Source organism: Phyllostomus hastatus, unplaced genomic scaffold, assembly GCF_019186645.2.
Source record: "Phyllostomus hastatus isolate PE091 unplaced genomic scaffold, TTU_PhHast_1.1 phas_contig_34, whole genome shotgun sequence".
NCBI classification, from domain to species: Eukaryota; Metazoa; Chordata; class Mammalia; order Chiroptera; family Phyllostomidae; genus Phyllostomus; species Phyllostomus hastatus.
In genome coordinates, this window is record NW_025333857.1 from 36,712,506 (window position 1) to 36,725,905 (window position 13,400).

General features: G+C 39.6%; 1 protein-coding gene across 1 annotated transcript in view; it reads right to left on the reverse strand.

The window, feature by feature from the left end:
* Window positions 1-455: 455 nt before the first annotated feature.
* LOC123819693 (guanine nucleotide-binding protein G(q) subunit alpha) overlaps window positions 456-13,400 on the reverse strand; it is a 259,106-nt gene continuing 246,161 nt past the window's right edge. The window contains exons 6-7 of the mRNA XM_045840150.1: window positions 10,866-11,019; window positions 456-5,700 (exon numbers count right to left, since the gene is read on the reverse strand). Of these exons, the coding sequence (XP_045696106.1) occupies window positions 5,510-5,700; window positions 10,866-11,019 (345 nt within the window). The 3' untranslated portion in view covers window positions 456-5,509. The remainder of the gene's footprint in view (window positions 5,701-10,865; window positions 11,020-13,400) is intronic.

Sequence of the window (13,400 nt, forward strand, 5' to 3'; positions counted from 1 at the left end):
GCCCCTGTGAAGTGCGCCCTTCCCCTGCACTGCTCACTGGGAAACTCCAGGCTGAGCACTGCTCCTGGAGGCTGGCATTCTTGCTCGCTGGCAGACACACTCAGGTGGAGGATGGGTGGCCCTTTGGAAGTCTTTATTGAGCAGCTATATAAACTGATTTTTACAGTTTCTTGCAACCTAAGTCAGGGCAAGTTTTTTTTTTTTTTTTTTTAATCAATATGAATATTCCTACTAAAGAAGACTGAAATTTCTGCTAATGTACAGAAGGGAAAAGACTCTTTTTTCTTTCGGTTGGTTTAGATACTACTGAACCCAGTTTGGAAAATGCATGTGCCGTATGAAGTGTTTTAAGGAAAAGATTTATTCCAGTACTGCTCATAATAAAAAAACATTCTGAGAGAAGCTTGAGCAACTTCAAAGGCAAAACTCAAGAATGAAGAATACTGTAGTACAAATTATGGCCAAAAATACTGTATTTTTAACCAGCAAGATCATTGGGGCATTATTATACAACATTAGGTGTTTTCTTTTTTCTTTTTTTTTTTTTGCAAAACTAGTTCCCGTCCCCAAACAGTAGACAATACATGCATTTGAATGACATTGTAAGAACAGTAAATATGATTTTTTTAAATACTGCAAGTTAAAAATGTTTTCTGACCAAACTCCCTAAATACATGGGTCTAGGAAGGGCTTCCCAGCATGATGATGGGCGAGGAATCCAGCAAGAAGCTGCATTTAGAGAGTTCTTTGAGGAAAAGAAATCCACCAAAAACATGTTTCTGTCAAAGTAACCTGAACAAAGTTACATAGTAATTTTCTATCTTTGTTCCTCAACTTAAAAATATTCTGCCAAATATCATCTTCCCTGTTGCTTTACTGTCTACTATAGTTTCTACAAAAATCGGAATTCCCTTATCCATGTAAGATCCAATTTTACCCAATAGGTATCTTAATAATATGTAAATGTCATTTTCTATCAGTAGGAATCATGTGGGAAAATGAAGATATGTGAGAGCAAAGGGAAGTAAGGAAATGAATATCTGAGCACCTACTATGTGGTAGGTGTGTATGCATACTTGGAACATGATTCTAGAGGCAACAGTGTTATTGAAAGGGCATCAGTAGTTGGGAAGAAGGCAGGAAATGGGTTTTCTTTTAGAAACGAATGACAAGTTGAGACTGTACTAAGTAGCTACTGAACAGCAGGTGTGTGGCTCCAAAAATCTCTAGCTAATCACGTACAACTAGGCCATTTCTTTTCCTAATTTGATGGAACCAAAATGAAATCCCAAAGACATAGTTACCAGGACAGATCTATTAACACTACGTATGCTGGAAATATGTAGAGAGAGATAAACATACAATATTACTCACTTTAATTTTTGTGTGTTTCTAACCAAAGATACATCTTTGGAAGAAAATATTAATGTATACCAAGCACAGCTTATTTGTATCAATTGAGATGTTTTCAATTACCAATTAAGTGGTTTTAAACCCTTATTTAATTTTAAGAAGAGCAGCAATATACATTACAATATTTGGGTACACTTTATTTTTATATGGGTTAACATTCTGCTATATTTCATTTCATTCATTCTTTTTTTAAGAAACTGAAAACAAAGGGAAATTGAAGGTAATTTGAAAGTTATTTCCAACCAATATCTGAGTCTTGCAGTATTTCATTATGCAGCCCTTTCTTCCCATTATTTTAAATTTTTTTTTGCAAATAAGTCATTTTGACCCAAATCCAGCATAAATAGCATTTCACCGATTCCTAACTTAAGACAACTACAATTTACAATCATGTGGCAGTATAAATTTTAAGATTACAGTTCGTACACCTTGACAATCAAGATAGTCTGAAGTACAAAAAGTAAATTGTCCTTTAGCTGAATTACCTTTTTAAAATATTAGACCTGCTAGTGAATCTACAAAAAAAAAAAATACAAGTTTCAGGTGTTCTTCAAATACCTTCTGTGGATGTCATCGGCTAGTAAACAACATAGGCAGGTTCCGAAGAGGATTTTCCCCGCAGTTTATTCGTGACATTCAACAGAGCTCTTTCTATGAAAATGTTTTTAAAAAAACACTAACAACTTTGAGGGGACGCATTTACTTTTGGATGGGTGTGCTATTTCCCTTTGTTTCAGATATGAGGCACAAACTTCTGAATTTAAGCTCTGTAAGGCATAGTACAAACCTCCAATTTACAAATGAGGATTTCTCTGTGGGTTGGAACTGCTGTGTCACGCAAAAAGGGGGAAAATCATCTGTAAACTGGTACACTGCGATGTGTTGAGTGAGTCATGAAATGGCTGCTTGCCTTGGTATGCTGAAGAAAGGTTTTTTGTTTTTGTTTCTGAATAAGACATGCCCAAGTCACCATAAAACTTGCCACAGGCCTCTGTTACCTAGAGCATCGACAGGAGTCCAGTGGTACACGCTTATAACGCTTGCAATCACAATATAATATAAAGCATGAGTAAACTTTGTTTTTATACAAAACTGAAAAGAATCCCTTCCCGCCCCGAGCCCCTTCAATAAAACCCCGAACAAAGAAACAAAAAAGAAAATCCTTTAGCTTTGACTGACTAGTGTGGATACAATTAGGTTTCTAGGCATCACTGCAGCTAGGGTGATCAATGTTTTCCTTTCTCAAGAGAAGGGATCTTGTCATGCACCCTAAGACGAACAGTGAGGCCACGAACCTCAATTCTGCATAGCAATTCCATCCCAATTTCATAAAGACAAATATAACAATCTTTCCCTGTTTCGCTCAGCTTCTTCTGAGCTTTGAGATCAGGTTTAATCGACTACAATCTACTATAGCTCTATTAAATAGAATATCTTGATTCCCTACAACTGTAACACTTATGATCTTGTGATGAGGTTTTCTCTATACACTGTAGGCCTTCAAATGTTTACTTTTTTTCTTTTTTTTTTTTTTTTTTTGCTGCACCAAATTTAAGATCGCCCTTTCAGGCAAGCAGTGGTCTCTAGCTGTTAAAACATCTCCTTAGTGGGTCACAATAGCTTCTAAAACTGCCTTTCTAATAAAGGCCATCAGAGAGGTAATACTAAACTGTGCATTTGCCAAATAAGAATATGAATTGTATAAAAGCTCATATTCCAATCCTACATCAAATGGCAAAAGTTCTACAAAGTTGGTTTCCATGTTTGTATAAAAGCTCCAGCTGATTTTATGTATTTTGCTATGAAATTACCTTTGGGTCTTATAATCAGTATACCTCTGCTCAGGAATGTGCAAATGGTTTTAGACAGCACGATGCTAGTACCGCTCTGTACGACAGTAAGGTTTTTTTTTTTTCTTCTTTTCTAAATGGAAAAAAATAATATCCCTAGTCAGAAATAAACTGACAAATTTACATTCTCCTCTCTTAAAAAAGTAAATAAAATAACATTATTCAAAATGTGAATTAGCTATAAGACATACAATTACATAGATACATATCAATACAGCACATTCAATCCGCCAAAAAATTAATGATCACAAAGCCAGTATGGATGCTACAATATCAAGAGAGAGATGTATGTACAATGATTAGAGCTTTCATAATTGCACTATACCTACAGGCAGTCTGTTTCTGAATTAAATTACAGGTGCTTCTGAGCAAGGAAAAAAAAGTAACCTGTGTTGTTTGAGGCTGGGAGAGTGAAGAATGAGAACATTTCATTACTGGTTAGTAACTCTGGTAACTCACCTAATAAGCCATTAATCTTCTCCCTCCCCTTTGTTGTTCCAAGAGAGTGATTTATATGGAAGTTTAGACTTGTGCCAAATAGTATTACAGTTAAAACGAGACCAGTGTCATGGCCTAGTTCTAACTTCCCAGCAAGTTTAAAACAAGCCACGGTTTATTTTCTTAAACCATGTTTCAACTAAAGTCGCTTGACAGAAGAGTTCATCAATGTATGTACTGTATTTTTTGCATTTGTTGAAAATTGCACATAGAGAACTCCAAACATCTCTCTCAGTAGGTTCAGTTACATAAATACACGTTTTACAGAACAATGAGAGGTTACTTTTGAGTTAAGTCCACAAATCTTCCTCAAGTTCAACTTAACTAGTCACCAGTATAAAAAGATCTAAAGATGGCAAACTAGAATAGCTTCAGATTTTGCAAACTAAAGTTTCAGAATAATACTATCAATCAATGTTCTTGGCAGACCTACTCAACTTCAAGAATGTAAAGAGAGTAAAACTGGCTTCAAATGAAGAGACACAAGCAAATTCCACGTTGCATCACAGCGGACACTGTCCACACTGCCGATTTGGACACTCGACATGGAACGTGAAGACCGAACAATGTAATTAAGGTCAAAGAAAAGAATGGACCATGAGAATCAGATTTACAGTTACCAACTGTTTGGCAATTGGTGTTTCAGGTTCATTCTCAGCCAATCACTTCAGGCTTCACAGTCTTATTCACCTGCTTGTTAAGATACCGGCCTGTATCTTTGAAGTTCTTCTTATTCTGTTTTACAAAAAGCCAGGTTTGGCAACACATACCCATAATAAAAGTCATCTAAAAATTGTGGCCCAAACACTAAGGAAAAAAGGGAGAAAAAGTCTTAACCAAAAGAAAAAAAATGAAGAGCAACCTATGAAAAAAAGGGCCTGGGTAGCAGCCATTGGGGTAATGTAGTGTCTGTTGGCATCTTTTTTGGCATCTGCAATTTAAAGAACAGAGGGTGGGGAAAAAAGAAAAAGCGAGGAAAGAAGGACTGACAATGGCACGTGGCATTCCAAAAGAAAGGACTCCTTCTGTGTGTCTCCGCCCTCTCCTTACTGACTTCCATACGTTTCTCTGAGCAGCGACCAAGCTAGGGCTGAAGGCAGAAATCCAAAAGGAAGGAACTTAACCATGAGATGGGCTTCCAGCCCAAAGTGAGGCAAGACAATATATTTATATAAAAAGCTCTATGTGTGTATCCAGAGCAATCAATACATTTAAAACCATAGTATTAATACTTATAATCCTTCAGCAAAAACTACAAACTGTTAAGCTGATATTGATGGCTTAAATCGAATGACGTTGTCCTGACAGTTTCATTCGAGAGAAAAACCTGACCAAGAATGGAACTAGGATAAAGGCCATTGTAACCAGGGAAAAATCAGGAGGGAAAAAGGAAATCAGCTTCGTTTTGCTCAATAGAAAAAGAGGGAGAGGGCGGGGAGAGAGAGAGAGTGAGAAAACTCTTTGTGAGTGCATGACTGAGAATTTAAAATACATTGAGTCACGAGATTTTGCCTAAAAAAAAAGAGAGAGAGGAAATGTGCTGGGACTGTACTTCAGCATCCTGTTTTTCCTCTGAATAGTTTAAATAAAATCATAATATTTACTACAAACTCTGTGGACACGCTCACACAGAGTCCAGGACGGCAATAAATTAGTATTATGCAAATTGTTTCCACAGAAATACAGTCCCTCTTGTATAGCTTCAATAGCCCACCAAGGAAGGGAAGGGCGGTGTCGAGGAGGCACAATTAGACCAGATTGTACTCCTTCAGGTTCAACTGGAGGATGGTGTCCTTGACGGCAGCAAAGACAAAGCGGATGTTCTCGGTGTCTGTGGCGCATGTGAAGTGGGAGTAGATGATTTTGTCACTGTCTGGGTTCAGGTCCACGAACATCTTCAGGATGAATTCTCGAGCTGCCTGGGCATCTCTCTGGGGTCCTGTTGGGCAAGGGATGAGAGGAACAGTTTGTTAGTTGATGCATTAATGCATTTGCTCAATAAATGCTTACTGAGCCCATGTCCATGAAGATGACATCTGTATTGCATCTTTTTAAAGTAAGGTACCTGTATCTTTTTTCAATTCCAGTTGACATATAATATTAGACTCAGGTGTGTAACATAGTGATTAGACATTTATATAACTTATGATGTGATCGCTCCAGTAAGTTTAGTACCCACCTGACACCACACACAATTATTACAAAATTGTTGACTATATTCCCAATGCTGTACTTGAGCATCCCTGTGACTATTTTATAACTGGTAATTAAGTACTCTTTGATCTCTTCGCCTTTTTCACCCATCCCCCAATCCACCTCCCATTTGGCAACCATGAGCTTATTTTCTGTATGAGTTTTGTTTGTTTATTGTTTTTTAGATTTCATAGACAAGCAATATCATGTGGTACCTGCCTTTCTCTGTCAGACTTATTTCACTTGGCATAATACCTTCTAGGTCCATCCATGTTGTTGCAAATGGCAAGATTTTGTTCTTTTTTGTGGCTGAGTCACATTCCACTATATATATGAACCACATTGTTATCCACTCATCTACTGATGGACACTTAGGTTGCTTCCACATCTTGGCTATTATAAATAATACTGCAATGAACACGTGGGCGAATATATTTTTCTGAATTAGTGTTTTGGATTTCTTTGGATAAATACCTAGAAGCAGAATTACTGGGTCACATGACAGTTGTTTTTAATATTTTGAGGAGCCTCCTTACTGTTTTCCATAGCGGCTGCACCAATTTATAATCCTACCAACAGTGCATGTTGTCTGTTGATTTATTGATGGTATTCTGACAGGTGTGAGGTGATATCTCACTGTGGTTTTAATTTGCATTTTCCTGGTGGTTAGTGATGTTGAGCACCTTTATTGGCTATCTGTATGTCCTCTTCAGAGAAATGTTTCTTCAGGTCATCTGCCCATTTTTTAATTAGATTGTTTGGGTTTTGGTGTTGTTAGAAGTTCTGCATGCAGATTTGATTGATTACAATCATCTTCCCCCCAAAACAACAAGTACTGACAAGGAAATAGAGAATAAACAGACCCACTGGACTTCATCAAAATTAAAAACCTTGTATATTAAATGACATTATCAAGAAAGTAAAAGTGCAACCTAAAGAATGGGAGAAAATATTTGTAAATCACATATCTGATAAAAGGTTAATATAAAAAATATATCTATAGAATACAGACTTTTCCTGCCCTGGTCGAGTAGCTAAGTTGGTTGGAGCTTCGTCCCAATGCACCAGGGTTGTGGGTGTGATCCTGGTCAGGGCACGCACAAGAATTAACCAGTGAATGCACGAATGGGTAGAACAACAAATAGATGTCTCCCTCTCTCCCACCTCTCATGCACTCCCTTCCTCTCTCTGAAAAATAAGTAAAAATTTAAAAAAAGAATATATATTTCTCCAGAGAAGATATACAAGTGGCCAATAAACACAAGATGCTCAACATCATTAATCACTAGAGGAATGCAAATCAAAACCACAGTGAGATTACTACTTCCCATCTATTAGAATGGCTGTAATAAAAAATGTAGAAGATAACAAGTGTTGGCAAGGATGTGGAGAAACTTGAACTCTTGTGCATTGCTGGTGGGAATGCAAAATGGTACAGCCACTGTAGAAAACAGTTTGGTGGTTCCTCAAAAACCAAACCAAACCAAACCAAACCAAAAACCATACTATTACCACATGACCTGGCAGTTCTATGCCTAGATATAGAAGGGATGGCAAAAGTAGGTTTACAGTTGTTTGTATGGAAAAAATACAGGAATACACTCTGTTTCCCATACTGAAAACTGTAAACCTTCTTTTGCCCCACCCTGTATATCCAAAGGAATTGAAAGCAGGGACTCTTACACATACTTGTACATCACTATTCATTGCCTATTCAGAATAGCCAAAAGGTCCAACAACAGAGGAACGGATAATCACAAGGTAGTATATACATGCAGTGGAGTATTATTCAGCCACAAAAATGAAGTTGATGGATTTCACAACACTCATGACCCCTGAAAACATAAAACCAAGTAAAATAAGCCAAACACAAAAGAACAAAAATAGCATGATTCCACTTACACAAGGTACTTAGAAATGAATTTTTGGTCAATGATTAACAAAGCTGGCCTATTGATTTAAAAAGTGCTATAATTAAAAATGGTATTTTATATATGTAAACAAAATTATTTACTGTCCTTTTTCAATGTATCATGGTTAAGTTACTAATTTCATTGCAGTAATACAAATGTAACTAAAACTAGTAGATCACTAGAGCTGGGAAAATTTCTCATTTTTATCAAAGAACACTGTCTTTCTACCTTGTGAATGAATGAACTTAGATATGATTTTGAACTTACCCCATTTGAAAAAAAGGGTCCACCTATTTTCTTCTTTCTTTTTGTTCTAAAGAATATAAGAACTAGACTCGAGTTCACTAAAGAGCACTTGGAGTGTGTTATGTTTTTAAGTGTAAATTATGCTATTTGAATAAGCATAAACTACAAAGATATCATTAGAGATACCAAAGCAGGAACAGAATTCCACAGTCTCTGAACAATTTTGCAATTCAAATCCATGTGGAAATGATAATTTCCCTCCCTAAAGAGAAATATAGAAATGGCATTCATTATGATTAAGACCTTATAAGTGCAGAAATGTGGAAGTGTGAAATTTACAATACTATAAACATGTTTATTATAAAAACATCACTTCAGAGTGAGTGGCCTGGAGTTTTTTCAGTCTTAGCTCATGTTCCCAGGGCTTTGAGTCTCGGGAAATGACAGCTGCCTCTGCTTTGTGGATAACACAATGTATTTTTGCCACGGCCAAGTCCTATGTGCATTATGTGGTTCTGGGGGAGATTTAAACACCACCTTCAGATTTTAAAACATTCACAATGGGCATATGATAGAAGGAAAATACTCATAGTGATGAGGAATGTGAGGAAAATACAACAAAGGAGATCAGGAAGATGTTGCACAGGGGGAGAGGGAGAGAGAATGAAGTTTTATGTTTTTTGCAAAAAAACACAAGCAGTGTATGATGTGACTACATGTGCTGTGTGGAGCAGCTCAAGGCCCTGGGGGCAGGCTGTGCTGGGTCTACCCTCCACCATCCTGAATGCAAGCCGCCATGACCTCGAACTAGCCCACAGGCGGGTTGGCAGCTACACGGGGGGGCGGCATCACTTCCCATCTTCGAGTCTCACTGAATTCCGAGAAAGATTATGAATCTCTCTTTCCAGGGGTGTGAGGCAAGCACACATGTTTAGGTGTAAGCCAGACGCTTTGTGCCAGTCTTATTTGGGCTGATGTTGTGTTTAAAGAGCTAGCCTGTTGCTGTGAGAGAGCATGTTAACGACACACTTAGTTCCTTTTGCAGTTTCCTCAGGGAGCCTGAGGGATACAGTTTCAGGCATGTATGACTTGGTGGCAGGCTAGTGGCAAATTAAAAGAGGTAAAAGTGAAAACACTGCTGAAGCTAGGAATGTGTTTTTAAGGAAACAGCACTGCATAAAGGAGAATGTACCTGGAGAAGGGATGGGAACACACTGTTAATGAAAACGGCATTATCGCTAATCCCTGATAACACCTGCAACCGTTTCTCCTTTCTATTCGTCAACGTTCAGAATCTTACATGGATTTGGGAAGGGACTTCCAGTTCTTTAAATGTGTACCTCTTCTGAGGGCAGCCCAGGGCCAGAAGCACGGGGGCGGGGGTGAGGGGGGGTGGGCAATGAAAAGATGAGGAAAATGCCATTCCTGATGTGTTTATGTATGCATAGAAAGCTGGGAAGCCAAACTGAATCATCGATTTTTGAAGTAATTACCTTTCTGAGGGAGCTCTCAGAAGTACAGAAACACTGTTCAACTGATATCCATCCCGGATATCATGTTGATGAAGCAATTTTTAAAACACTCTGTTCTCCTCCTATTAAACACCCTCTATAATAGGCACTTTCAGTTTGTGCTCTTCTGTGGTAGGCACTGTGCTAAGTGACTTAATTATATGATTCCATTCGATTCTTTTTTACTTAGGAAGAAAGCAGGCATCACGGCCAGTAAGTGGCAGGGCTGGAACTCGGTGGCGTCAGAGCCTGTCCCCTAACTGCTATTCTAGCTGGACCAAGATTTGGCAAACTTCCTCTGTGAAGGGCCAGAGTAAGTATGTTAGGCATTTGATCTCTGTCCTGACTACGTAATTCTGCTGTTGTAGCATGAAGGCAGCCACATACAGTGCCTAAATGAATGGGTGTGGCTGTTTCAATAAAACTTTATGGGCTAGCGGCTGTGATTTTTTCACCTGTTTTAGAGTGGCTGTGTGTGGCTGCATTTTGTTATCAACTGATCAAGTATTTCTCAGGATGGGCTGGATGTCATGTCCAGCTCAGGATTTTACAGTCTTGGCAAGGCAAGATCTGTTTACAAGAAGGAAATAAATAATGCAAAGCGGAATGAATACTGAAGTGAGTACTATTGATTCTAAATGCCAGAGGAAGAGCTTAAAGTACCTTCCCTAAGGAGGATGGTACTTCATCGGATCACGAAGCCTCTCAAAAGTAAACATTTCACTATGTGTCTGTCAGTCACCATTCTAAAATGTCACACATACGCTATGCATTACAGTCTATAAAATAACCCCTTGAACTTGGTCCTAAGGCCCAGGGGAATTAAGGGACTTTACTGTGGGTCTATATAAAGGGTCTACTCAGAATCAGAGTAGATTGACTTCAGGGTATGGGCTCTTGACCACAGAACTGTGCTCTCTCCAGACAGCGGTGGAGGCAGACCGTGTCCAAATGAAAGGCGAATACAGAGGGAATTATACTGGTTGATACACAACCAGTCAACAATGCTGGTCACTCCTCACTCTCACAGACTTATTTCAAAATATGCAAGAAGTTGTTTTCTTTTCGTGTAAATTGCACATCATTAAAAGAGCAAGCTAAAATCCATCCTTCCTCAGTCACAACAAGCACACTTCTGAGGGCAAGGACAGCAAGGGCGCCCTGTGGAGGGTTAGTTCCTGCGCTGGTCCAGGAAGGAAAACGCCACCCCAGCTCCTGGGCCAGCTGGAGGGCTGACTCACCGTCGTATTCCGGGAAGTAGTCAACTAGGTGGGAATACATGATTTTCTCCTCTAGAAGATCTTTCTTGTTTAAGAACAGAATAACTGAGGAGTTCTGGAACCAGGGGTATGTGATAATTGTTCTAAAGAGTGCTTTGCTTTCCTCCATTCGGTTCTGGGGAAAAAAAAAACAAAAAACAAAACAAGGCATGAATTACTTGATTATTCAACCTGTGAACTATGTTTATTTCGGAAGTCCAGTTCATCTTCTGTATGCATCTGATTTTTGTAGCCTTGGGCTGAGCTGTGGAAACTTTGGTCAGGATTTATGCCCATTGGTTCAGGACATGTACACATATGAGCTGTTTTTATAATGTAAACTCTCAGGTTGATAAGCACAAGAGAATAATAATAAATCTGCTGAGATAACTTCTTCGACCTTAAGAGACAACAATCAAAGCCTAGAAAATCATGCTGTATCTGGAACACTATCATACATTTCACCAAAAAATTATTCGTTCATGAATAAATACTTCCAATCTGAATTAAGAGCTAAATATAATACTAGGTTTCACTTTCGTGTTGCCTAATCTGTATTTAACTCGAGGCATCAGAATTAATTTTATTTTTAAACAGCGAGGACAGTTTAAGGGACGTGGTCTGTGCCCCCACAGGGAGGGACATGGAAGAGTGAAGTGGCCACAGAACCCGAGGACAGGCTGTGGGCAAGCAAGCACAGTGGCCTGGCTGGTCTCCACGCAGTCACCTTGCCTGGGGTAAATGTGGTCTCAGAAAAGTCAGCTCACCCGGACCACGTTTGTTATGGACTGAAAGTGTGTCTCTCCATCTCTCCAAAATTCACAGGTTGAAGTCCTAACGCTCACTGTGATGGTATTAGGAGGTAGACTTCTCAGGAGGTGGGTGGGATGGGTGTCCTTACAGAAATGACTTTGGGGAGCCCCCTCACCTCTTCTGCCACATGAGGACAGAGCAAGAAGACAGACAACTGCCTATGAGCCAGGAAGCAGGCCTTTCTAAGACACCAGAACTGCCTGCACCTTGATCTTGGCCTTCTCAGCTTCCAGAACTGTAAGAAATAAATGTTTGCTGTTTATAATGCACCCAGGCTATGGTATTTTGATACAGCAGCCCAAATGGACAGAGACCATGCTGATCAGGTAACCAACCCGCTTCCCATGGGATAGAACCAGTGAAGGGGGAGAGCACTCAGCTGGGAAGCGCTTACCCAGATCCTTGTTCCCTGGAAGGCATGCTACCTGCTCCCCACTTTGTACCCACAATGGACCATTCAGTGTCTTCTCTTGTCATTTGCAAAATCCCTGTTCAAGCCATCGGTGTGTGTGTGTGTGGCGGGGGGGTAGGCGGGGGGGGGGGCGGCGGAAGAGAGGTCTCATACCTCTAATCTTTACATCTCAAATCCATTCTTGAGATCTCTACAGAAAACACTGCTGAGTGACACAGTCCCCTGCTAACATGACCGAGGCCGCCTGTAGGCCCACATTCCTCAGTTTGGCCTCCAGGGCTGTGCACCACCTGACCCCAGTGCACACCTTCAACCGGAACCCATACACAAATGCTCTCGTCACCATACAACAAACTCAGCAGTGTCACCTTCACACAAGCATGACTGAACTCTCCTGACCTGTAATGCTGTCCTCACTCCTAATCCTTCAAGGCTCAGGTCAACCTGACATCCCCAAGAAATCCTGCTGTGAGCCCCCGATGGGCCGGCTCCCTCCTCACATGCTCCCAGCACACGCTGGCCTTGTCCTGCTGTGCCCGGCACTCAGTAGACACACGCTGAGTGTTTGCTAGAAGCTGCGAGGACATGGTGGGGATGAGGTCTGTGTGCCAGAGGACCTGCAGGGACCAGAGTGGCGATGCGTTAAGTCCAGGCCCACATGAGGGCCAGCAGAAGAGTGGGGGTCACACAGGAAAGGAGGATTTGACTTAAGAACAAATGTAGTTTTGAGGTGAATCTTGATAGAGGGAGAGATTATAAGGAGGAAAGGGATCTGTGAAGAGATCAACCCTGTAAAGAGATCTGTGAAAAGTCTGCGTCCCTATTTCCTCTCAGACACAACTCATTGAAGAACACCTTATAAATCACCTTACTAAAGGTCATTATTATCTTAAAAGACCAAGATTAGTTGCTATTTTAAAATCTAACAACCCACAATAATATAAAGTTTGAAATAACATAAAGTTCAAAATTATTATTTGTAGCTTATCAAACCTTGATACTTTAAAAATTTACATACATCCTTAATATGGATGTTAGTGACTTAGGAATATAGTCCTTCAAATATTTATTTCATTTCCATACTAGGTAAATAAATACAATGACTCAAAAGAAAAATAACTCCAAAGCCTTATGAAAAAACATTTGCAAGCCTGGTCTTCTGCATATGGTTTTCCTCCCTCAGTTATTTAGGAAAAAGCTTGGTGTATTTGACTTTGTCTCTTCATCAGGATCGCATTGTTATGTGTCCTGTCTGATGTCAACACTACCAGAATTCAAAACACATTCAGTGC